Raw genomic sequence first — 26,526 nt, forward strand, 5'->3', positions numbered from 1 at the left:
AGAGAGAGGAAGAGAGAGTAGGAGAGAGTAGGAGAGAGGAGGAGGAGATACAGCCGTTTGCAGGGCTGTGAGAAGTTTATTTTTTATATCGCAGGATGTAGGCGTGTTTGGCAGGTCTGCAGTGGAGTCATTTTGAATGGTTTTCTGAATATTGGAAGACTTTTTGTTGGGACTGCCTCGGCTGTATGTGAATGGTCTTCTGGTGTTCGCGGATGTAGGCGTCTGCCGGTGGGCTTGTGGTAGGCTTGTGTGAACGGAGACGGTGCCGATGTCTACGAGTGCCTCCGTTCCTTCCAGTGCTGCCATGGCAACCGCTCTGGCTCCCTGCTCCTTGAAGAGCTCTGTGAGGAGGAAGAACCAAGCTGACGACGCACAGCGGTCAGGACACGCATTCAAGTTTATGTTTTGTGTTTTTGTATCTTTATTGAGCCTGGGAGGAGAGTTATACTTTACTTTGGGAAGTAGCAAAACCAAAAACAGAGTGTCTATGTTTTATTCAAGAGTCATGGCTTGTTGGCAGTGTGTACAATCAGCAAAATACATCGTTAATTCAATTAGAAAAATTAATAAATTAATTTAAAACCAGTTTAAATAATCTAAATAAATACAATACAAAAGTAAACTGACACCACACAAAATCTGGTCCTGTGCTGTGTCTCGTCAGGTCTGTTGTAGCAGAATAATAATCTCACAAAACAGATACAATTGAATCTGTAACATAGATGCAATCTTCTCTACCAGATACAGAATTTTAGAGTCTGTGATTCAAATTTTTTTTATTATAGTATTAAAAAACATTGCAAAATTGCCTAACAATCTCAAGCTGATGCAAGAAAATAATTGTTTCTACAGTTTAACATCACAGTTGGCTCTTACATGACAAGAAGTGCAATTATAACAAAATGATATAATGATCAGCAGCTAGAAAATATCATTAGCAAATAAAATCCTCATGATAAGGCAATCACATTGAGTAAATAACCACATCATCTTTACAATCAGCAGTTCATTGACACAGTAGCAGCTAACTTACCCACCGTGTTTCTCACACACCTTCAGCTCTGCTCTGCTGTCCTCAGCCAGAATTGTGCTCAGGTGCCCCCCTGAGACCTTTCAGCCAGACTCTTTTAATGAAGACAAACACCAGTGTCAAAACATCTTGCACTCTTTTCTCTCCTCTGATTCTCCCTCCATCGCTCTCGCTTGCTTTCTCCGTCTGTCTCCATGTTCACATCTTGACGTCTCGCCTGCTCTCCTGCTCTGCGAGCTGGTGTGTGGGGTTTATACATTGGCGGGGATGTGTGCCTTGGTGACAGCATCGCTCCATGTGTGTATATGTGTGTGTGAGTGGTTGTGTGTCAGTTGATATGTGCATGTGTAGGATGAAGTGTCGTCTCCCTCCTATGCGTCACACACGCAGGCACACTTGCACTCACAGAGGGGGTGGCTGTTGTGTAAGAACTGAAGGCACCGTGGGAGTCCTGCGTGAATTAGACCTGGGTTTTCTCTCTTTTACACTTTAGAGTGGGTGTTATGGCATAGTGGAGTACTGCTGCAGTGTGAGTATGTAGGTGTGTATGCGTGTGTGTCAGCGAGGGGGCGGAACAAAACTGAAAACATCATTGTTATGGGTCATACACAGACACTCAACATTTCTTGAGCAAGCCGAGCTTGCTTTTGTGTTTTTCTGTGTATCTGTTTCCACCGCTGTGAAGAATTACTGTGAAGTATGTGGGAGTAGGAGCTTCTTTTCAAAGGTACTCGACTCGATGTCGGTACTCAACAACGTTTAGGTCTCTCATACAATCTCCCACTCAAGTCAGACATTATGTGAGAGACAGCGAGTGGGCATTATGAAAATCTTAACTGAATGCCTGCAATGCTCACATTTAACAGGGGAGATGCACAGCGGAAGCATTTTCCCTCCAGAAAGTTGAGTTTGTACATGTATCTAATATTACACGACAGCATTTCTTCTACCGAACTATCGACTACCCAGACCATGTGCAAACATTTTCTTTCACCAGCGTCTTTCTCCCACACATGCCTCTCCATCATGCAAGTCAATCACTTTTTCCCTTATCGCTCATCTCATCTTCTCGTCTGTGAGTAGCTGGACCAGATTAGGCTCCAGCCAGTCTGACGATATAATCTCAGATTAGAACTCATGTGGCAGACAGCTGCTTTCACAGCTACAGGCCAGGAAGTGGTGACCTCCAACTTGAGTGCCCACTGCAGCCTTTGTTAGCTTTTAGTGCTGGGGCAAAACTGGATGGAAGGATGGATGGATTTTTGAATGGTCCTCAGCAGTACAGGCCTAGGAGCTTGAGTGGTTGTGTGGCTCTAGGCTTAACCTACTAAATGTGAATCAAAGAGACACAAAAACACTCAAGATGACCACGAATGGATGCAAAATGACCACAAAGAGCCAACAGGACCACTAAGAGACTTAAAACATATCTGTGTCCACAGTCCTGTATTCTTATAATCGATTGATGGATGGATGGATGTTTCACAAACAATAATGGTTCTAATATGTTGTAGAAAAATACACCTTCACATTCACAACTTCTGTTTTGCAGAATCAGACATCATGAGCTTTCAGAATCCCATATCTTACATCCATAGCATGAAAACATGAACACTTATTATCTTATGTTGCTTTTGGTAAACTGACAGTAATGAACCTCTCTGTGTTCTGCAGCCCCGCCATGACAAAACACTGGGAGGCTGAGCTGGAGGCCCTAAAGGGGAACAATGCCAAGCTAACTGCAGCTCTGCTGGAGTCCACAGCCAACGTCAAACAGTGGAAACAACAACTGGCCGCCTACCAGGAAGAGGCCGAGAGACTACACAAACGGGTGAGGGATGGGGCACAGAACTGCTTGCTTGTGCCATTAATTAATTCATATCAAATAGGAGGGAATAAAAAACAGAGGGGGCAGATGATTGTTGGCATGAGGGAGAATAAAGAAGAGGTAGTCTGGTAATAAAAGATGGGTTGAGATCATGATTCTGTTGTGTCCAGCTATCTCTGTGGATCTAAATCTTGATCTCCATCTTGTCCTTTTAGGTGACGGAGCTCGAGTGTCAGAGCAACCAATCACCAGCGATCAAATCCCAGAAGACTGAACTCAACCAAACCATAGAGGAACTGGAGAATGCACTAAGGGATAGAGAAGATGTGTGTTTGCATGTGTGTGTGATTGGATGAAGTGCCCTGCTTGTAATGTTTTGGCTCATGCAACAACACTCTATGTTCATGCTACACAGCCTTTTAATCTGCTTTTTATGTCCTCCAGGAAATGGAAAAATTAAAAGAGGAATTGGAAAACATGAACGACCTGATGGAGCAGAAAGACACACTAACCCAGAAACTTGAGGTGAGCGATACAAATATGCATTGAACATGTAACTGTTTCCCAACCAGCACATCCTACACTTATTATTTACCTCCTAACGACACAAACCTGCCAACAATGCTGTCTCTCCTTCTCCAGGAGACAGAGCTGCGCGGTCGGGTGCTGGAGGAGCAGCTGGCGGGGGCCGAGCAGCGGCTGGAGGAGAACCAGGAGGAGCAGGAGAATTTCAGGAAGAGCCTGCGGACGCTGCTGGAGCTGCTGGACGGCAAGATCTTTGAGCTGACGGAGCTCAGAGACACCTTGTCTCGGCTGATAGAGGAGGCCAGCTAGAGACGGAGCTGCCTAATCTTCACAGACAGAGCCATATGATAATTTACATACTGACACCCGCAACTCACACACTTTGATTTAACCCACCATGCCCCACCTTCCTCCTACACTCCACGCACATTAGAACTGAGACACTACACTGCCCCAATTCTGATTTAGTTCAAAAAGGGCAGCTAACTCCCCAACTTACCTTGGCGGCATCGAGCTCCAACCAACCGCAGTCACATCTGTAGTTCAAGACAACGCAGGGACTACCTCATCTTGCCTTCTGATTGGCTGGTGTAGGCGTAACCTTGGTTGAATTGATCTCTTCAGAGGTGGAGGTGCATGTTGTGGCACACTGCAACTGCCCCCCAAACCACCCACACACTCTCAAAGAGTTAACTTGAGATCTGTGCCTCAGTGCCATCTGCTGTTTGACCGGGGGAGCTGCACCACAGCTTGCAGCATCACAACATCACACACACACACGCACACACACACACACGCACACACACACACACCCCTTTTCTTCCTCTCTAAACTGCCCCCCCAAGGGGAATGTTGAAAGTCATGTGGAAATAATTGCTGTTAAGACTCAGAGAACTGCGCCAAAGCTGCCAAATCCCCCCAAAATATTGTCCTCTAACTAGCAGATGCTTTGATCCAAAGTGACTTACTGTACAGAGAAGTGCTGAACAGAGAAACAGAGTCCCATGTTTGAGCACGGGCTGCCAGCGGAGTGTCAACAGAAAATGAAAGGCTGGCTCTCAACGAATCAGTCAGTCTTACCTGTAGGCCAGGGCGCACAGGGCTGCTGGGAAATGAAGTTTTGTTTACTTATCCAGAATGACTGCTTGTATCCACACCCTATTTAAAATCTGACATGATAGATGACTATTGAATCTTGCAGAGGCATTGTTCATGCCACACTGAAATTTTAAGGGGGCATGTGCCCTGACTTGAGAATTCCTGTATCCAGACTGCTTCCACCGTCGCAGACACCTGACCTGTCTTCCTGCCAAACTCAGTGTGGCGTGTGTGCCCAAATAAGGCCTGACCTTCAACATAACGCGTGCCTTCAAAGCACATATGCGTTGACACATGTTTGTATATAATATGTGTGTGTGATTTGTGCTGTGATAGAAAGACCCTGTTTTTGGACATCAAGGCCCACACACACACACACACACACACACACAAACACTGAGCAATACCAGACAGGCTCTATACAACACCTCTATATTACTCTATCAGGTACTCTACTCAGTGGACTCATGCAGATAGGTCAGATGCAACTCAGCTGATCCCCCCCCTGTCCGACAGAAAGTGAACTACTGTTGACCGCGAACCTGTGTGGCAGCCCTGTCTGGTCGAAGTAGTGCTTAGTGAAGGGCTTACAGAGTGTCATCTACGTGTTCGTAAATCTCCACCCTCAGTGAAACTGGCCACAGATTTTCACTCCTCACGGGTGAATATAGAACTGTACTCGGTTTCTATTCTTTTTTTTACACAGGATATAACACTGATGATATAATTATAGAACTGTATAAGGTAACTTTCTACTCATGACATTGTAAATGAATGGATGGATAACTCAAATGCAGTAACGCCCTGCAGTGGCTTATTGTTGTGTATTAACCAATGGAAAAGTATTGCATAGTTATTATAGAGTATATATTCTGTAGGTGAACAATGAAAACCTCTTCAATATATATTTAAAATGCGTAACAACACAATGTAAACACATAGTGTTAAACGTTCTGTCCTGAAACATACACTTCTGAAGCAGCTCATGTACCGGTAAAATCCAAAAAACTGCATCTGAAAATGAATTTCTTTAAAATCTTAACATTTCTAAAAAGCGATATCCTTACATGAAATTCTGCTTATTCTACCTTTCAATTGAGCGCCCTGTTTGCACTATGTTATTACACTGTTGTAACTACATTATATATCAAGAGATTTGCATTTAATACTAGCACAGCATAATTATTTAATGCCAATATTGTAGTTAGTTACACAGGTTAATACACTGGAATAAGACCCATGTAAAGGAAGTTACACATGTTTTTTTCTTTCTGGTTTAACTTTGACGGTCGAATGACAGATGGAATACCCTGATATTAATGCTATTGTTAATGAATGCCTTTGTACAGTAGTGGATAAGAAGCTTTTCATTCTCCTGTTTTGTAACTTATGGTATTTAAATGTATTATTATTGTATTTAGAGGTATGAGAAGACTGGCAATATTTTTGACTATTTAAAGTAATTTTGAACTCATGATATTAAAGAGGTACCTCAGGCTTATGATGTTCGTAGATTGGTGAGACGTGTGTGTTTACAGGTGAAAGGATTTACCAAATGCTGGTGAAAAACAATCAGGAGATCCTTTGTTGAATTCCAACAAAGACAGCCCTACCAGGCTGAGAACACACCTCTGTGAACTGAGAAATGCTATGTTTTATATTCAAATACAGAGACGGCAGAATTCAGTGTGTGCAAATTGCTTCTGTTCTTTGTTTTTTAAGAAACACATTAACTAAATTATTCAACAGTGAAACAGACGATCTCAAAATGTGCTTCACAGGGTTTTATTCAAATGCAGGGGCAAGGTTGTAAATGAAAAAAAAAAAGGTTTGAATAAATGAAAGTGGCAGGACTAAAGGCAAAAAGGTATTCTTGGAACAGTATGTGTATACACTACTGTGTAAAAACAACTGCAGCAATTAATAAGTCCATTGTTTTAGGCAATCGATCTGAACTCATTATAACCCATTAACTTGTTTCATCCCTTTGCTTGTACTTCTCCATATTGATATTGCACTTCTCAAGTGTCTGACTGCCGTATTCAGACAGCGGGTCATATAGTCTGCCTGTGTGGATAACAGGTCTCCAGAGGAAATGTTCAGGAGCAAACGCATCACAAAAAGGTTTGGCTGGAAATGCTTTGGAAAGAAACAGGATTCAAACAAAACAGTGGAATGCAATGTAAAATTACAGTTAGCTGACAATTAGCTGTGTTAAGATTATTTATAGATAAAGATCAGTGTAAAACATAACAGTGTGTTTCTAAGATTAGCCAGGTGATAGATAGTTGATTCGTGGCCATGGTGTCACATTCTGAGCCCAGTTTCCCAAAATTGTGAGCACTTTGTTGGTCATTGTTTAGTGGAGCAACGTAAACATTAGCGCTAACATCTTTTGGGAAACTCTGCCCTGATCAGTTATAGTGACATCAAGTCAGGTAAGGTCTGGGTTAGGTCTAAGTTTAGAGTCAGGTCAGGGTTAGATCTCTGACTCATGCTACATGATGAGGACACCATAGACGAACATGTAGTGCTGACAGTGACAGGAAACATGTAAAAGTGCCTCAGGTTTGGTCTGCCAGGAAAACAATAAACTCTCTTTAGCACTGAGCTATTTTCAAGCTGAATAAATGTGACATATACGTCCATGCCTGCTCTTTCTACATGAGTGCACGTTCATGATTAAACCGAGAACGTCTCTCAACACAATAACAAGAGAAAAAGCACAAATCTTTGCATCAAAGTGTTTTGAGACGGCGCATACCGAGGCTGTTTCAGACTCAGAGATGTGTTTATGAATTCACATCTTGTTGCTTCATGTTAACATGTATGCTAGCGTAGATTCCTCTGCTGCTAAACCTCCCCACAGGTCCTCTCATACTGTCCTTCCATCACACCTCTGTAGGTGCAGTTTCACATGTTCAGTGCTTTTAAACAGACTCATCTACAGCAGATATGTTTCACCAGTGATTCAAAAAAAAAGTTGTTACTGTACAGATAAAGTGATTCAGAGTTTGTACTATGTACCATGAAAGTGCTGAAATACTTTCATGTAAGACTTATGGGTAGAGGCTGTGGACTCACTTTGCCACTAAAATGTTTCTGCACATGTTGGCCGTGAGTTTAATGTGCGAGTCCATGTGTGCATGAACATGTTTTCACTTCTAGCACTGTGAGTAACAGACCTCCTACTGTGTGCTTCTGCCCACTGAGTGCTGTGCAAGAAATTAGAAAATACGCAATAGAGGAGAGGAGAGTAAGTGAACAAGATGGAAGCAGAAACCACATCCATCACGCCCGCCTGCTCCTCAGCCCACAGTGACTCCCTACAGCGCTGAGAGAATCTAGCCTCCCACAAACCATCCTTCATCATTCAAACGAGAGTGAATAGTTTCACAGCTCTGCCGTGACTATCCCACATACGAAGTTTGGGAATCACCAACCAAGTCTGCCCACACTTTACCAAGATGACTGACACTAACCATGACCTCCACCCCGCTAAAGAACCTCTGCATCTCTGCAGGTGACCCTTCATCTATCTAATCCTCTCCTACTCTAGGTGGGCCAGCTTCTGCTCAGAGATGTTGTTGGTTTCGGCACCAAATGATAAGCCTACTGTGAATCTCCATATCTCCCACCAGCCTGGCCATATGTTGCGGTCGAACAGATGGGTTGATATATTTTTTCTCAGCCAGAGAGATGGTGAGAGTTGGGGTTGGTGAAGGTCGCAAGGAGACAAGAGCGGGGGAGGGGCACAAGTCTGGTGTGACGGACTAAAGGATTTACAGTCTTTGTGCAGAGTCAGATTAGACAAGCAGTGGTCCTGTCGGACACTAACCCACCCACATGTGACTGGACAAAACCAGCGGTGCAGCATACAGTAGTGTGGTTCAGTCATAGTACATTAGTAAAAAATAGAAGAGAGCTTCAGCAGAGGTGATTGTGTTATGGTTTAAAATCTGGACATTAAATCTACTTCAAATCTCAGTTGGATCTTCTATTTGTTTTTCAATCTCCCACATGACCCCAAATTATCAATCATACCCATTACGTAGTTGGGTTACAGTTAAAGTTTTTCACTTTTATGCTTTGGAGCGAGTGGAAAAAAATCACGCATCTCACACTCAGCACAAATAGCTTTTTGTATGAGGTTTTCAGTTTCACAAATAACTGTCAGTCGTAAATGTGTTATGTGCCGTTTCTGAATGTTAATGTAGCCACAAAAGGCCAGTGCAGAGCTTTACAACATCACAATCTAAATACAGGAATAAAACCACAGTAACATACAGTAGAAATAAAAACACGAATGATATCCGTCATGATGGTGAATGTAGTGTGAAAAACAAATGAACGGGTTGACCATAGCCTTTTGGAGCAGTTGGTGATATTCAGTATGACTCGGGCAATGGCATAGTTACTATGTGTGACTGGGCTGTGTGTGCTAAAGTGAATAAGCAACTGTAAAGTGTAAAGTGAATAAGTAACTGTGTGTGTGTGTGTGTGTGTGTGTGTGTGTGTGTGTGTGTGTGTGTGTACAGTACAACGCAGCACTTTACAGTACATTACAGTACGGTGTGTTCAGTGTTAGAGTGTGCAGGCATCTGTGTGTGTATTAGTTGTTGCTTCTGATGGTTGAACCCTAGCTATCCCAGTCATGGGCGGCCAGCCCGTCGTCGTCTGAGTCAGAATCTGGTGAGGCCTCCTTTATGCGGCGCAGCGCCTCATGGATGCTCCTGGTCAGAGGGTCGGTGGAGGCCGGGAGCTCTCCATTGTCCTTTCTCTCATTCCTGGGGACGCGCCTCAGTTTGACCCCCTTTCTGATCTGAGCCAGGATGCTATTGGGGTCATCGTCGTCCGTGGAAGGAAGCAGAGACCGCTGGTCGACCTTCTTCAGGTGGAAGGTGCCTCTCTTCAGGGAGGCTAGCACCTCGTCCATGGGCGAGCTGACTGCATACAGGAAGAGAAGAGGGAGACAAACTGTGATGGGCTACTGTAACTTGCTAATCTAAGAGCCTACTATAGTACTAAATGGTTCCAGTACCTCTTCTGCTGTCGGAGTCAAACTCTGGAGTCTTCCTCAGGTTTTTACGGGCACTCAACAGTTGGCTGCTGTCAAAGAAGCGAGGCATAAATGGACCAAGTGGGCAGAGGGAGAGTTCTTCTGCTGCATTCTTCCCCTCAACCTTCTGCCCATGCCGGGCTGGGCTCCCAGAAGGCAAAAGCTCTTCCTTAATTGGCAGGGGAGGTGGAGGGGGAGGTGGAGGAGGAGGGGACATGGGGGATGCCAGTAGTGAGGACAGGGAGCAGGGAGAGCAGGAGGAGTCTACAGGACTGGGCACAGGCAGAGGAGGAAGGGATGCTGTGAGGACTGTGACGGGCTGAGTGGTGAGTGTGGAGCTGGGGTCCGTCTGCACACTGGTACTGAGACACAGCGGGTGACCGCGCGCCTGGACAAAGTCCACATGCTCCTCCCTCTCACTCAAACTACTCATTCCCATGCTCCGTCCACGCTCTCTTCTTCTGGTGTGGGCCACGCGTAGTCGAATGGACTTCAGAATCACCTGACCTGGGTACCGCTAGATAAAGACACAGCGAGACAGGGAAGTCGATCAGTGAGAAAAAAATTAAAAGTGTTATATTGATATTTACGAAAATAGGAGGGCACATACCTGCTTGAAAGTGCGTAGTCTGTCTAGAGTTCTCTGCCTCTCCTGACTAACTCTGCTATTCTTCTTTTCCTCGTCTTCCTCTTCTTCATTTTTCAGCTGACAAATGTAGAGGTTTAGAGGAGAATGTTACTGACAATGCTTTACAGTAGTCATGTTATTAAATACAAATTAACCATCTACATGTAAGACCTGGTGGGATATGGAGTCCTTGTGGATGGTTTGACGTGTCTGCTGCTTCTGACTATGGTTAGATACACAGATCTCCTGCAGAAAGAATGGAGGAAAGAAAACGTCAACACACTCATCGACACAGCATCATACATACTGACAACTCCAATTCAAATGCATATTTTTAGCTGTTTCTTGATGCAATATGTTTTTTTGTGATATAGCAGGGGTCAAGGGTCACTTCTGACTACACACTCCATTCCACATTTTCAATAGTATGCACCAACAGTGTGTAGAATACTGGATACACTTCGGGAATGCAAAAAAGTGTGAATGTGAATGAAGTGCACACACCCTTTTGTTCCTCAGATAGGAGCGCTTGGCAGTGATGCGCCCCCTTCTCGCCTCCAGCTGACGACCGCTGACCTGAAGTCTGCGCAGCTCTTCTCTCTCTGCAGTATTGTCCTCTTTTATATCATCTGCACTTTCGAAGGTGTCATAGTACACCACCTCATCTTGAAACTCTGAAACACACATTTATAAATATAAAGCCTTGTGTGGATACACAAGTACAGGTCTCTCATGTGTTTGACAGACACTAGCCATAAAGTATTCTTTCAGACTGTCTTGTAGCAGGTTCTTGCACTTTCAACAGAACAGAATCATTTGTGAAATGTAGTGTCTTGTCAGGACTCAAAGTAGCGTGTGAATTCAGCCCAAATACCTGACATCTGTCTGCGAATGCTGTCTAGTTGAGCGGTGAGGAGCAGCTCTTCACACTGCAGTATCTCAGCCTGGATGTCGTACAGTTGGAGCTGGCGCTCATAGTACTGTGTCTCCATGTGGTCTAAGAGGGCCATGGCATCTTTACTGCTACACAGACTCTGCATCTGGAGGGGACGGGACAAAAAACTCAACCCAAAAAAAACCTGTGTTTGTGTGTTTTGTACGGTGTTGAGTGTTACTACCACACCTCCTCTCGAAGTGTGCGTTTCCTCTGCTCCAGACAGATCTCCCTGGCTCTCTGGAGCTGCAGTGTTTCTTTGGCGACAGAGTAGCGGAGTCTCTCCATGCGCTCCACCGCTGCTGTCCATGAGGATTTACCAAACTTACGCTGGTCCACCTTCATACGCTCATACACCCCTACACACACACACACACACACACACACACACACACACACACACACACACACACACACACACACAGAAAAGGCAATGGCCAGTGACTGCGTGAAACTTCCACACAGTTAAAAGTGACGCTTCATGACAGTAATGTAGAGGGAGACATCTATTGGCCACATTTGGACATAGCACCTTCTTTCACTTGAAATCACTCACTTACCTGATTTTTTATCTAATAAGTGTCAGATCATAAATGGACCAATCAGTCGTGGGGAAAAAGTGAGATAAGCAGGGGCACAGTGTGGAGTAACTGCACAGAGACAATCCGCTGGCAGAGTTGTTTGATCAATAGGTTGTCCTTGTTTCCTCCTGTCCCTGTCAAACCATGGCTGTCTGCACTTCCTCATTAGTACTAAATCACATTAGCCCTGGTGTTCACAACCACACACAGGTCAATAGTAGGCCAATGCTTCCACTGTGTGTGTGCGCTGTGTGTGATTATTCAAAGTCAGTCCTCTGCTGATGTATTGACTTGACATTGGCAGTGACAGTGATGGCATACTGTACCTTTCTGAGCTCTAGCAGTGATCTCAAAGTATTTTATAGTAAAGTCCTGGATGTTGAGGACGGCCTCTTGAGCTTTCTTCTGCCAGTCAAAGTCCTCTTTTTTTAGAGCTTCAATCCTCCTTGGGCCCAAGTAGTCATTCTCCATGGAAATCTGTTTAGAGAAGATGAACATAGTTATGTCAGCAAGGCTACGCACGACAGGCCTCAGTGAAGGAGTATGGAAAAGATTTATCTTGTGAAAAAATAAAGATCAAGAAATATAAATTATACACACTAACAATATGTACAGCCTGTGTTATATATATTAATGCGGATATTAAAACATGGATGTGGATGTGGAGATCGTGGTATACAATTTTTTTAATTTGAGGTGACACAGTACAGCCAATGCCTGTTAGAGGCACATTCATAAAATTCCACACCCAAGAGATACACTGCTTCATTTGAGATTCAGAGGTGGTTCAGAGCCGAATGTGGCAGGAGTAAATGGGCTTAACAAAAAAGGAGAAAACAAACAGTGATATATATGTGAATACTCAGGAGTCATTAGGTGGTGGTTTACATGACAGTAGAGTCAATCGCCCCTTCACATGTTGTATAGAAAGATTGTCTGACTTAAATGGCTTCATGCTATGAGGAACCTGGATCTCAATGGTTACACCAGAGAAGGTAGGCCTGGAGAGGGAGCCACACTCCCGTATATGGAAGCATTATGCAGTACTTTTATCATTCAAACCTTCATTCAGACACCAGTACAAACACCATTTTGTCATACAAACCAATTTTCAACCAACTTATAAAAGCACAACCACCATTTAGATGGAACATAGGAGATTGATATTGCAAATAATTGAAAACTGTAAAATGCCTTCTGACATTTTTTTTTACATTTTCATAAAAGGAAGATGTAATAAAAGTTTCACCACTTCTAAACACATGAACTCACGTTATCTTTTAATTAGGACCATTTGAAGGAAGTTAAAGACCATAATGTGAATATGACGTCACAGTGTCTCTGTTAATCATACGCAGACGAAATCCTCACTGATCAACACGGAGCAAAAATCCGAGAAATTAACACAAAGAAAATATGTAAGCAGCAAAGGTTACAGAGCTGCATCCCTGTCTGACCCTGAGTAACTTCGCTGCACCTCAGCTCACCCTGCATTACTCAGCAGTGCTGCAGTATCATTTACCACTGCGATTTCCTGCTGTCAGGTTGCCAGTGCTCATTCCTGCGGTTTTGAATTTATTTCTGCATTGCTGTACAAAGTTTAATTTTAGACCTGTTAGCTTGGAATCTGATGATTTGCGTTACTGTAGCGCTCCAAAAACATGCTACCTCAATTATAAGTGTGGGATTCATGATTGCTGTTAAACATATATTCAATATTTATCATATTTTCTTTGTTAATCTTATAGTTTGTTGTCAGCATTTCATCTTGTTGTCTGACAGAGCAGAATCCTCTTTCTTTGTATTCAATGGCCCTCTTAATTTGTCAATTGAAAATTACTGTTTTACAGCTCACACCATTTCGCTGTCGTCTTTTCTTTCTCCCTCCCCATATCACATCACATTTTTTTAAATTAAAACTATTTATTGTACTTATAGTTTGAAAAGCATTTTGATATAACACACCTCCGTACAGCGAGAGAAAAGAAAACCCCACAACTATGGGATTTCAGATGAAGAAGAGCAACAGAAAGCCATGCTGCCCCTAAACTGCGGGTACTACAAGCTATGCCTAGACCCGGAAGTGTCAATATAATTGTCCACGCCCCCCTGCGTCAATATGTGGTTCTATGGTGTAATGGTTAGCACTCTGGACTCTGAATCCAGCGATCCGAGTTCAAATCTCGGTAGGACCTGATATTTTACAATTTGTCTTCTTTGCGTTGAAGCTTCTAATACAACAATAGGAGGCGGATAATGTATGACGTCATAGAACAATATTCTTAGCTTAGAAATAGACAATGACAGCCATTAACTAAACATCTTGTTCCTATAGAGAGGAAACACACTCGATCTAAATAATATATATATATAAAATATATATGTATTATTTAGCTTGAGTGTGTTTCCTCTCTATAGGAACAAGATATATATAATATGATTTTTTTTTGGGTGGGCAGGGACAATTTGCCTTATTGGCCTTTCCTTTAATACTTAATATTAATTTAATTATTTCCCTCTTTTGTTACAAGATTTCACTTATATTAATAAATGACATAACACCCTGTTTACACTCACAATGTGTCTCACCTTCCAAGTAAAACTGGAATTAGGAACATTTATTCAGCCCCACCTCTCTAACTCTGCCTTCCATCTCTCAATGTCTGCTGCAGGCCTGCTGATCTCAGTGTACCAGCACAGCATCATCCTGCAGTAAACCTATAGGACCACACACAACATGACTTATTCATGTGAGACTGTGGGGAACTGGAGATCCATGGGTCTCCATTCCAGCTCACAGTATGTCACTCAACCCCCAACGGCAGCAGCACACAACTGTTTCAGACACTGCGGTTTAAGGCCAACTACGAAGCCCCTTCAGACAAACACACACACACACTAACACACACTAACACACACACACGAGATGGTCAAATTAATTCATAACAAATCTCTTAGTTTCTTATAAAAAATGTTTCAGAATCAATCAGCAGCTAAATGACAGCTTGCCGGGTTTAAACTAGCTGTGGCTATGTTAAGCCCTAGCCCTAAGATAAAAACGACTAAAATAACTTAACCAAAATGAATCAGTAATGGTCTCTTCGAATGGTAAGAAGCCATGGAATATAAATCCACTGTAAGTAAGATTATCTCTATTACTATTCCAAAGCAAATAGAGATGCATTATATGAAAATATAAGATTTTTATGCTCGATTAGTAAATAATCTAAATTCCAAAGGCAATATCGTCATTAAAACCAAGGTCCCATGGATAATGATGCACTGGATGTTTTCAACTACTCTTTACTACAACTTCTCCCAAAAACATAATTAATGTACCATCATTTAACAGCCGGAGCTCTCTACAGGGCAAGTCAGCCTAACTTGATTAAGGTAGCTCCTCCCGCAGACGGACGGAGTTTACCTTCAGGGCCTTCTGCCATAAATCTCCTTAGATTTAGGCAACAAACCTACTTGGTTAGGTTTAGGAAAAGATAAGTTGATTGTTGATTAAACCCTTTCTGACAAGAAATGTGCACTCCTCTCTGAGACGCACTGCGAATTCCCATTGGCCCAAGCCTCACTGTGGAACTGTAAGTAATCACAATCTGCCGTTATTGACAAAAAATAACACGATATTTGGTTAAATCTTTTGGCAAGAACATAGATTTACGTCAGTGTGCTTCATTTCTACGTTATTAGCTGACGTTGTGCGTTTCAACTCATGGAGCGTTTAGGTGACTCAGAGAGCTCGGAGTTTCCAGCGATGCCGAGCATGTTATTGTAGACTGATGAGAAAAGTGTCCCGGATCTTTTGAACACAAGAATATAAGTGTGTGTGTGTGTGTGTGTGTGTGCTGTATATATATGTCAATATGCTTCTTTATCGATGGATGTTATATAATGTGATACTGAAGTATTTTCATTATGAGTCAGTGAGCTAAATATAAATGAGCCAACAGCACTGCAATAATTATTTCCCTCTTTCCACCCATCCATTCACCAGCCTCCATCTTCTCTTTGCAATAAGACACATCTCATCACCCTCCCACTGCTTCACTGGCCATTATACATCTAATCACAATATACAAGAGCATTCATATTTCACAATACATCACAGTCAAACATGCACAGAGCAAACTCTATTTTAAGAGACATGTGAATTTCCTGTGGCGATCCATTGTGTTTTATGACTGTTCCATGTTGGTGCTTGTAGATAAATACATCACTAAATCTAGGCCTGCCTGCATAGTTGCCAGCTTCCTAGAAAAAATAATCCATTCAAATTATTGGGTCAAACTACCATAAACATTACAAACATTAACTTTTTAGTTATATTGCTCATCTTGTCACCAATAGTACACACCATTTTTCACTTCTGAAATAAGCTGGCCATCTGTGTGTGAGAACTGAGTTGCTTGGTTGTATGCCACAGAAGTTTCGGCAAATTACTGGGCCCACGGATTTGGGCCCAAACCGAGACAAATCCCCCAAAAATATGAAGAATAGAAAGGACGCCTCACCCTCTTCCGTGCAGTTTTGTCTGGTAGAAATTGTTACCTTGATCTGCTGTCTGCGTAGCATTGCCAGTTCCCTCATGTCTCTGAAGGGCTGCAGCAGGTACTGGTATAGCTGTGTGGAGGCCTCCAGCAGTCCTCCACAGGTCTCATCTTCCTCCTTATACAGCTCCAACAGCTCCACCATGCTGTCCATGGTCTTGTGCTTCTCCAGCAGCTGCATTACATGCACACACAGGAAGGTAATTGTATCATTGTCAACAAACAACTTTCAGAATATCAGAACAGATAAATTACAATCTCTGTAATGTAAGGCCTTGTTAATAAGGCATCCATTGTTATCCACATTGAATGTAGTGTGAAACAAACAAACAAACATTAAGATAGTTGGAAGCACCTTGATTAATAATATGATGTATATTTTTACAAGTGTCTGTTACGTACAAATCAGAAAAATGTAGTTGAGCAGAAGGCCAACATCTGTGTAACAGTGAGATAATGGCAGTGTCAGAAGATCAGTTATCAACCCCTCACAAGCATGCAAAAGCCAGAAGAACATTCTTCAATACATCTTTTAGTGTCCGTCGGCAGTGAATGTAAACTTGCTGTGAGAGTAAGAGGATCCTTTGTGAAGCTGTAACTAATAGGAGTATATACTGTGTGAGTGCAGTCTCGTGGCTGAGAGAGCAGAGTCCTTGCTGCTGCTGGGAATAAGATCAATACACACACATTTTTGCCGGAGTGAACAATCCTGCAGGCTACCAGCAAGCACTGAAATAGCCATTAACTCAAATGGAGAGGGAGGATCAATAGGCCAGTGTGTGTGTGTGTGTGTGTGTGTGTGTGTGTGTGTATATACAATCCTACAACACAACAAACAGCGACTGTGTTTGAATAAGCTCCTGTACAGTAAGTACATTTGCCATGTTAGAGAGCTGAATATGATGAGTAACTCTTCCTCTATTTTCAGAATGAATACACCTTCAAATAAACTGAACATCCCATTCAGTGACTGACACTTATTGAAGCAAATTAGTTTGGGCTGCTTTTTCTCAGGAAGGGCAGCACTGTTTCCTGCCTCTGGTTTTCTGTCTTTTTGCTTTGGGTGTGTGTGTTTCTGTGGGTGTAGAACGGATTGGGGGGTGATTCGTTTATGCTGCTCACAGCCTCTTTTCACTGCAAAAGGAAACGCTTTCATCACTATACATGGATGTAGTCTCTTGACTCTTTCTTACTTTTGCAAAGACAGTTAACATACAAGCAGATTTAAAACGTATTATACTGTGACCTTGCTGTACTGCTGGAGTCATGTTCGGTGTAAGCGTAAAATAGAGTAATTCTTTTTCAAGGCGGCATCAATCGAGCCCCATTGGTTGGTAGAACTATGTGAGAGCCAGTGAGTATCAATAGAATGTCTGTTTATAATAAGAGCAGTGAATCAATCAGCTGTTGCTGATGTGTAAAAGGAGCAGGCCTGGAGTGTGTATGGTATGGTGTCTGGATTATGTCTGTCATGTCAAAGCAGTGCTATTGTTTGATTATATTTTAAGTGTTTCACAGAAATGTTTATTAATATTATAACTTCAAGACATATTTTATTACAATTCATAAAATTCATGTAGAACTAATATTCACCACCACAGATCGTCAAAAATCTGCCTTTTTTTTACACACATCATAAGTATTATATGTATGTATTCTTGTTTTTTTTGTTTTTATACTGAATGCTGTTGAATAAATATGCTATTTTAAAAATATTACAGTAATAACAAATCTATCAGTATTTATGACAATTATATCCTGATACATAGATTTGTTGAAAAATGATTGTCCATTTCTGCAATTAACAGTACAAGAACAAAAGAGACATCGGCTATATAACATCCTATATTACAGTAAGTGACTCAATATCATCACAAATTTAAATATAGTGTGTTACTTGAGTCTTTATTTATAAATAACCACTAAAACCGATGATACTCTGAATAATAAGGACACTACAGCTAGATGTTGACAGTGGGTCTTGGTGGCACCCCGCCCTGTTTGTGACTGGCTCATCCTGCTGAGATATACTGTATGCTTTATCAAACGTGTTTTCAAAAAGTACCACCCCACCTCCGTTAAAGAGCAGGACACACACGTTTCCCTGAGCTTTCCTTTATAATCATCTGTGACTGTCCTCCACGCAGTGAATGAGACCGGTTTAGGTAGCAACCTGTGAGCAGCAGTGTTGTCACATTGGATGCGCATTACATCAACAGTGCTTGATGTGTGTGTGTGTGTGTGTGTGTGTGTGTGTGTGTGAGTGTGTGTGTGTGTGTGTGTGTGTGTGTCTGTCTGTTTATGCACTTGACTCTCAGCTGTGTAAGCAGCAGGCAGCAGCCATGCTGAGAGTTTAATATTCCTCAGAGAACTTACTTTAGTTACAACCTAATTTGACAAATTCTTCCTTTCTCTAACTGACGATCCAGTTAATTGGTCTGTCCACTGAATTACCAAGATAATTATTTTATAATGACAGCATAATGGAGACAGTATCCCTGTCAGCTGTCTCATCTGTGTGCAATAGTTTACGGTCTTGTCTGTATATTTTTGTCTCTTCTTCGCTGATAGAGGTTAGATTGTGGTATGCCTTGTTGCAGCCATTCATTTTTATAATTTATTATGTGACATGCATTTACTGGATGGTCCACATAGTAAGACAATGTGTGAAGAAATAATATATTTCATATTAGTCTAAGATTATTCATCTTATTAACATTTCCCAAATAAGAAAATATATAATGAATGCTTAAAATACACTTCTTTTAGTGATTGGGGTAAGTTAAGATCCTCGACACAGTTATAGTTTACCCCTCTTCTCTATGCTGCATTGGTTTGTTTTCAATTGGTTGAAATATATTAAGTATGTGTACCTGTCTACCTCAAATGAATGGTGCATCACACGTCCACAAAACCATTTTGGTACTCTAAGTCTAAAGCAGCCCAGTTGTTCTGGTCAGCACAGCAGAGAGACTGTGGTCAGGTCACACAGACTGTGTGATTGTGAGTTACATAGAAATATAAAGCACAGACTATGTTAATGGCAGCTGATAAAGTCATGGAGATACACGGGGGGGGTTGTCACTAAAACTCACTCACCTCCTGCAGGTGTTTTGTTGCACGGTTGAGCGCCTCTTCGTAGCCGGACTGCCTCAGCTCGCTCAGGCTCTCATAGTACTCATCTGGGTCGTCGTTTTCCGTGAACAGAACCTGCGAAAGGATCTTCCATCCGCACGTATCGAGCACGTGGCCGAGGTACATCTGTAAACTGTAGCAAAGCTCATCCATTTCGGTCTCGGGTACTTCCGCCTGGCCGAACAGCACCGTCCACATACCGGCTGGTTCCTCCGGAAACACCGGGAGACAGGGCTCCAGGTCCGAGTTCACCGAGCACAGCTGCTGGTGAATCGACCGGAGGTCCTGGAAGGAGAAGAGTCCGGCCCAGCTGCAGTCCTCCCTGCTCAGAAAGTCCATTTCCTCCAGGTCCAAGCTGTCCAGTGAGGGGGACAAGAGGTCCTCTCTTAGTGATCTGAGCACCTCGTTATCAGGACTAATGGGAGATGCTGCAGATTTAGTCACAGTTTGAATTTTGACAGCACTTGATTTTGTTGCTGTCACGGACTTCTTAGGGCTGCATCCTTTAACCACAGCCTCCTTGGCTCCTTTGCTAGGGCTCTTAGATACTTTATCTCTGACGGGACTTTCGGGCCATTTTGTTTGGTCCACATCCCGACCAGTCGGCAGTGTGTCCCTGCCAAAGCTTCTCCTCTGCACCGTCCTGTTGTGACACGTAATGGCAAATTTACCCTCCACTTCATTCCAGGCGACGATAAAAACAAATTTATGCCTTTCCCTCTCCTCAAACGCATTTGGTCGGACGGCCACCCATCCCGACTCCACACTATCCTCCATCGTGAAGGACATGTCTGCGATGGAACAAAAACAATAACACTGCTCGCGCCGACAAAAACCCTCCTTTGGCACTGTTTGAGAGCCGGATACAGTGAAATGTTATGTGTTTAGGGTGATAAAACAGCGTTTAACAAACACTGTTTTCTCTCCGATATGTTGCCTGAAGGGTTATCCTCCTTCGCTCAAGCGGATGAATTTGGAGCAGTGCAGTGTCATTTTACATCCTCCGGCCCACTGGATGTCTGCCTATCCCAACCTCCTGCAACCGTTAGCTTTGTTGCCACCATACAAGACTCAACTCTGACACATAACATGCGACTGTTTGTTTACCAGGTCAGCTGTGTTCCGTTATTCTCGGTCTCTCGGCTCCAGACCTCTCTTCTCATCTCAAAGCAACCATCCCCACAACAGCTGCGTACATTGTTCAAATACAGCAGGCTGAGGCATGAAAACGCGTGACAAGGATATTTGTTTTTATATTGATATCTTCTGAAAGGTTAGCATCGTCTCCAAACTCATAACATCACCATGTTTTCTTCATCGTTTGCCCAAGAAGCCCACAGACGCAAAATAATAACGTTGGCTTCACGTGCTGTAAGAAATATCGGAATTTACAGGCAGAAAAAAAACCAAGCTAAGTTTTTTACAGTTTTACCAGCCTTCACCATATTGTTGCTATTACCATAACCCGTTTAATAAACCGTAGTATTATTAGATAAATTGAAAATAAATTACAGTTAAGGTGCAGTTTGTAAAATACTTCTAAGAGCAGATTGAGTTCGTGAGTCCGAGGAGCATTTGAAGGCAACATTAGTATCTCAACTTGAGCAGGGCACGTAGAGACGTGCTGACGTTAAGCAGTAAGGGATGCTTTGCAGAGTAGCTGCAGCATCCAAAACAATATGCATTCATATAAAGCTTTCAGAAAGTAATCGTATTAATACAATGCATATATATATATATAAAGCCAAAAGTTTATGAATGACGGATTTAATTATCGAATTACATAGTAGGCCTACCATGAGCGATGTGATGGCGTTAACTCACGTGCATTCATCTCATTAAAAATGTCTACTGCTGAAGGCCATTAAGTATATAAACCAGTTCACCAGTCATTATAAAGGTTAATGCATTATTGACAAGATGTAGTCCAAAAACAACTGTTTACAAAAATAGATGAATACACAAAAATAAAAGAAATCCTGAAACAAATATAATAAAAATGCTGCTCAAATGTGACATTTAAATTGTAAAGTATCCACAGAAAGATGTCTCAAGCCATCTGGTAAAATTAGGTGTGGGAGAGAGCAGTTGAATTTTTATTGTTTCCACATATTGACTGTTTCAGAGGTCAGAAATGGCAAATTGTATTTCCCTTTAATGGTCACAGCCTTGAAACAGATGAAAGTCAATCTCTCACCAGGGTGCATCACTTACAATGACGCTATTGTAAATGCTTAATGGGTTCCAATATAGTTTGAATCTGCTTTGATGAGCCACTGATTACAAGTAGGCCTAGCCTACTTTCACGAGCCACATTTAATTCATAATTAGACTACACTTTTTTTCTATTTAGCATATAATTCATCTCATTTGGCAACTTTTAAAAGCCAAATGAAGAGCATATGACTCTCAAAAGTTAAAGTGACTTTGATATGGTCTTGGTTTTGTGTATTAGCACCCTCGACTTTGAATCCAGCATTCCAAGTTTAAATCTCAGTTAAACCTCATGCTTTTGAGGCTGTGTGGCTTACACATGTTAGTTCGTACCTAACCATAAATTCACTATTTAAACCCATTTTCAGTATGAATGCACCGCAACAAATGTAGAGTAATTGAAATACATCAGTAAAGCTTCCTACTTATATGTATTTGAATAAAACAGGTAAATAATTTAAGGAATGCATAAGTACCAGTGAATGAATAACCTAGAAGGGCAATACGATGTCATGAAAAGAGGGCCAGTAAAGAGGGCCAGTACTTTTTTTCCTTAATGGTGCTGACAAACAGACAAACGAGTTGACAAACTCAATCGACAGGATGACCACGACCTTTGGACTCTGAATTCAGCTATCCGAATTCTTCTAATCTCGGTGAACTTGAGGGTGAGGACGCAGTGGTAAATGAACAATGTTTATTATTACTATGGCTGAGTCAGGGTAAAGGTCAGGCAAGGGTCTCCTTACTTAACCTGACTTGATTCAGTGTTATATAAGTCACAGGCTGGTAATGAGTAACATGTGAAATGCGTGTGAGGCACAGAGTGAGAGAGAAGAGACTCCGGCCTGTAAAACAAATCAACATTGTTAGAAATATTGCAGATCTTTTTTTAAATTAACATGAAAAATCTCGCAATCCATCAACATAAGCTTGTGAGGATGTTTCACAAATAATAAATGCAGTGATTAGTAATACAAGCTTTGTTTTTATGTAAAATATATTAATTTCAGTGATAGTTCACAGTTATGAGATTTTTTAAATCTGGTCAGTCATATGGAATACAGCATAGTTCGATTTTACTACACAAAATATTGCAATCGAGAAACAGGCTTGTGGTAAAATATATTTTATTCCTGCTATTGATGAGCCTTATTATTCATCAGCTGGTGTGGCCATGGAAGGGCATTTGGGACGTCCAGAAGCAGGTAAAAGCTTTTCCCAGTATTCCCGACGAGACCTATAAGACAAATTTTGGTATCAGTTGTAAATCAACAGCTGTGCAGTGCAGAAACAAACACTTTCCACAGTTATGCTGTTTCTCATTTGTTATATCATTTTTTGTGTAAATGTCACCTCTTACTGGTTGCTGTCTTTTGTAAAAACGAAGCCAAATCTAACTAAAAAAGCAACAACTGTTCTGTTCGGTCTTACCTGGCTCTGACCCAGGGTTTAGTGTGCATCTCCAGGGCAGCTCCCCAGAGTCCGTGCTTCTCTGAAGCTGGTGGGAGGACTCCTGTCTCTGCAGCCATCTCTTCTGCTATAGCTCTGATATGGTAGGGCTCAAATCCACAGCAGCCACCAATGTAGCGAATTCCAGCATTGTAAGCCTCTCTGGCATATTGATGGATGTCCCAGCGGGTCATTGCTCTGGTCTCCAATGCTGAGAGGGGAATAAAATATTAGCTTTTTTTTAAAATATCAATTCTTTCTTCAAACTGCATTCATGGGGTGGCAGCAACACAACAGCTCTATACGTATAAACCTTGCATGTTTATACTTACAATAAATATACAATAGGAAGTTTGCTTTCCAATCAACAATAACAATTTTCCCACTTATTTATTTTTTTCCTACACAAAAGAAAATGCTGACCGAAGGGGAACTCAGGTAGCGAGAGGTATCCAGTGTGGTTGCACTCAGGTGTGTGAAAGCCCAGTGGCTGGACCATGAGATGAGCTTTGAGACCAGCTTTCTCTAATCCTGCTTTCATCAACTTCACGGTACGAACGCATGTTAGAGGATCCAAGTGGCAATTTATCCCAACAATGTCAGCTCCTGCACATGAACAAATAAAACATATTTAGATTGTGGAGCTGAAACACAAAGTCAGACTTGAAGTACCACATCACAGAGGGCCAGTTTACCGGCTTTGACCAGTCTGACAGCACACTCTCCAGGTGGGACTCCTTGCATGTCTCCTTGAGGGGAGATGCACAGTGTTGCACCCACTGGTTTACCGCTGGTCTTCAGCACCTCCACTGCCCACACTGCCTCTTCCACATGCTCAAAGTACTGCAGAGAAAATGCAATCAATAAAGCTTGGCTTAAAAAAAGAAGCAGTAAAAAACAAAAACACTGAAAATGTAATTTATCAATTAATTAATTTTTTGACCATAGTGTGCTACGAAAAAAAAACACCGTCACTATTCACTTTGGTTTAGTTAAGGTCTAGTCTCCACCAACCCATGGGAAAGATATATCTGTCTCTTTAGCTGCATACATGCTCAACCTTCTTTACAAGCTAGTTGCTGACTTTTTGCTTATGTCACTGATGACTTGGCAGGTCTCACATGGGTTTATCAGAGGTTATCAGAACCAAAACAGTGGGATAAGAAATGCGAACAGATTATGTATAGAGTTGCCTAGCCATTGTTTGGTGGTCATTATTATTACAATCATTTGATTAATTGTTGAGATCAAAAAAACTTTCAGCACATTACAATCGATTGTACACATACATGTACAATAACAATTCTTCGTCTTGCTAGTCATACCTCTGCCATAAAGAAATCAATGTCCTTCTTGAGGAAATCATCAATCTGTTTCTTAAAGATGGCCTTGACTTCAGTCTCACTGTGGCTCTTCACATAACAGGGAGTCTGAGACACACCGCCAGCAACCAATGCATCACCCTCATTGGCTACCTCCCTGGCCAGGTCACAAGCTGCCTCATTGATCTGAGCCCCCTGGATCACACAAGAGCAGAGTGGACTATCAGACTGATATTTGGGTCATATTCATCATGTAATGTAAACAGAACAATGTTGTTGTTTCATTAGAAAGGTTTTGCACTGACGGTAATGTTGGTGACATTGCCGCTGATCTCCAGTTTATCCTCACTGCAGTAGAAGGTGAATGTCTGAAGCACATTGGCTCCTGCTCTCAGGAACTCCCTGTGCAGCTGCTGCACTGACAGACAGAGCGAGAGAGACAGAGGAGTGGCTTCTGTGCAAAAACTCAAAGAGATAGACTCTGCACAAATTCTGATTGCATCTCTTGTGGAGAGGCCGCTGTCAAAACAAATTATTATTTAAGTTTATATTCGGATTACAGGGTGCATACTCCTAAAGGAAGGTTAAGTCAAATTACCATGAACTAACTGACCAACAGGAAGCTTGGGGCCTAACCTATTACTGCAGGAACACTGATTGGTCCCTGTGTAGACACAATGTAGGTGCCATTTATAGTCTGTTGTATAAACTTTAATGGAAACTTGGAGGTGACAGGTGACATTCAGAGAGTGCAAGTGGGGCAAATGTTTGCCCCTGGGTTCATCCAGCCGTGGGCGGTTTATACCTGCTTCAGGATGTTCAACAGCTGCCTCAGGTGTCCAGTGTCCAGCCTTCACATAGCCACGTCGCTCTAGCTGCATCACATAACCTCCATCACCTACAACAACCTCCCCAGCATTTAGTCGCTCCAAGATACCCTGAATGCACACACACACACACACACACACACACACACACACACACACACACACACACACACACACACACACACACACACACACACACACACACACACACACACACACACACACACACACACACACACACACATGCATAGTTACTGCATACATAAAAAGCATGCATGCGCAAACATGATATTGTAAAAATATCCGCTCAGGGCTAAAACTGAAATGCAGAGCTCACTTCAGAGACAGGTAACTCAGGTTAGACGTGCCTCAACAGGCTTTCCATGACTAGTTCTGCTCATTTGAAATAAAATAGGTTGCCAGATCTTTTGGAAATGGTTTGAGTCTCTCTTTGTTGGCAAATTTGGTTAAAATTCTAAAAATAATTATTTTAGATATTCAGATTTACAATGTATACTGAATTATTGGCCAAAGTGTTAATAATTCCTTACTGCTTACAAACCCTTGAAATTATATTCAGAGTGTGAATAGTTAATACGTTCCAGTATACTCTGCCTATCTCCCTTACTAAAAATGTTTAGGCATGTATTCATATCAACCCAATTTCTAAAAATATCTGAATAGAAGCCGAATGGCAAAACTGTATGAACAGTGTGATAAACATCGTAGCACCCAGTGTAGATAAAATAACAAACACTTTATATTAATATTTTGCATTACATCGTTCTCTGGACTAACGGTTACAATTTGCTACGGTCATTTGAACAATTACGTCCATGTTCACAGCCTACGGGAATAGACCTACCTACTCGGGTCTATACAACCCCGGTGTCAGTGAAGTTTACATAATATTGGATTATTGACAGACGATTCACTCTGTCTGTAAAATAGTCTGTAAAATCGCGAGATAACTTTTTATGTTCCGTTCACTCACCCTCCTCTTGCTCTCCATTGTAGACAGTATTCAGGTCCCACAAGCTTGCAAAACTTTAAAAGCAACTGAGATCAAAGCTCCCCCACTGGCTAGAAACAACAGTGACTGACACGAGTTGGCTCAGAGCGCTCTGTACATCTGGTCCCACAGCGAAAATGGGGAGTGGAGGCAGTAGTTCTTCTCAGGACGTTAAAGGGACTTTGAAACTATCAGTACCCAAGATATGTATAATATGTCAGTCAGACACTTAATTGAATCAGGATACATGCATAAAGAATATGTTAATCAATGAAAAATAGTTTATCTCAAAGCAGAGGTTACTGTTGCACATAAATGGCAG

General features: G+C 42.1%; 3 protein-coding genes and 1 non-coding gene across 6 annotated transcripts in view; 2 read left to right on the forward strand and 2 right to left on the reverse strand.

The window, feature by feature from the left end:
* The window catches only part of homer1b (homer scaffold protein 1b), a 24,004-nt gene extending 18,022 nt beyond the window's left edge, over window positions 1–5,982 (forward strand). For all 3 annotated transcript variants that reach the window (XM_076098824.1, XM_076098825.1, XM_076098823.1), the window contains 4 exons: window positions 2,705–2,861; window positions 3,074–3,184; window positions 3,303–3,383; window positions 3,501–5,982. In XM_076098824.1, the coding sequence (XP_075954939.1) occupies window positions 2,705–2,861; window positions 3,074–3,184; window positions 3,303–3,383; window positions 3,501–3,692 (541 nt within the window). In that variant the 3' untranslated portion in view covers window positions 3,693–5,982. The remainder of the gene's footprint in view (window positions 1–2,704; window positions 2,862–3,073; window positions 3,185–3,302; window positions 3,384–3,500) is intronic.
* Window positions 5,983–6,260: 278 nt separating this feature from the next.
* On the reverse strand, window positions 6,261–20,677 carry LOC142957203 (junction-mediating and -regulatory protein-like). Its single transcript, XM_076098828.1, has 10 exons — window positions 19,342–20,677; window positions 16,244–16,417; window positions 12,010–12,160; window positions 11,292–11,461; window positions 11,043–11,208; window positions 10,673–10,842; window positions 10,340–10,414; window positions 10,151–10,246; window positions 9,523–10,057; window positions 6,261–9,428 (listed from the first exon to the last, which is right to left on the reverse strand). Exons 1-10 carry the CDS (start codon window positions 20,164–20,166, stop codon window positions 9,121–9,123), a joined length of 2,670 nt encoding a protein of 889 aa, XP_075954943.1. The 5' UTR covers window positions 20,167–20,677; the 3' UTR covers window positions 6,261–9,120.
* trnaq-cug (transfer RNA glutamine (anticodon CUG)) lies at window positions 13,807–13,878 on the forward strand. Its single transcript has one exon. It is a non-coding gene; the product is annotated as a tRNA-Gln (tRNA).
* A 2,069-nt stretch (window positions 20,678–22,746) lies between the features above and the next one.
* Window positions 22,747–26,204, reverse strand: LOC142957700 (betaine--homocysteine S-methyltransferase 1-like). The gene is made up of 8 exons (XM_076099650.1): window positions 26,187–26,204; window positions 25,171–25,303; window positions 24,671–24,783; window positions 24,369–24,560; window positions 23,739–23,886; window positions 23,467–23,649; window positions 23,026–23,254; window positions 22,747–22,831 (listed from the first exon to the last, which is right to left on the reverse strand). Exons 1-8 carry the CDS (start codon window positions 26,202–26,204, stop codon window positions 22,747–22,749), a joined length of 1,101 nt encoding a protein of 366 aa, XP_075955765.1.
* Between the last annotated feature and the right edge of the window lie 322 nt (window positions 26,205–26,526).

This window comes from Anarhichas minor, unplaced genomic scaffold (assembly GCF_050575085.1).
Source record: "Anarhichas minor isolate MPS153535 unplaced genomic scaffold, ASM5057508v1 ptg000025l, whole genome shotgun sequence".
In the NCBI taxonomy this organism is placed as follows: Eukaryota; Metazoa; Chordata; class Actinopteri; order Perciformes; family Anarhichadidae; genus Anarhichas; species Anarhichas minor.

Coding starts and splice junctions, on each gene's coding strand:
- LOC142957700 (XM_076099650.1), bottom strand. Junction 24,784..25,170: donor TGTTGAACATCCTGAAGCAG/GTATAAACCGCC, acceptor TCTGTCTGTCAG/TGCAGCAGCTGCACAGGGAG. Junction 23,887..24,368: donor TTGATTTCTTTATGGCAGAG/GTATGACTAGCA, acceptor TTTTCTCTGCAG/TACTTTGAGCATGTGGAAGA.
- LOC142957203 (XM_076098828.1), bottom strand. CDS start 20,166: ATGTCCTTCACGATGGAGGATAGTGTGGAGTCGGGATGGGTGGCCGTC. Junction 11,462..12,009: donor CACTGCTAGAGCTCAGAAAG/GTACAGTATGCC, acceptor GTGTGTGTGTAG/GGGTGTATGAGCGTATGAAG. Junction 10,843..11,042: donor CATTCGCAGACAGATGTCAG/GTATTTGGGCTG, acceptor TGTGTGTTTCAG/AGTTTCAAGATGAGGTGGTG.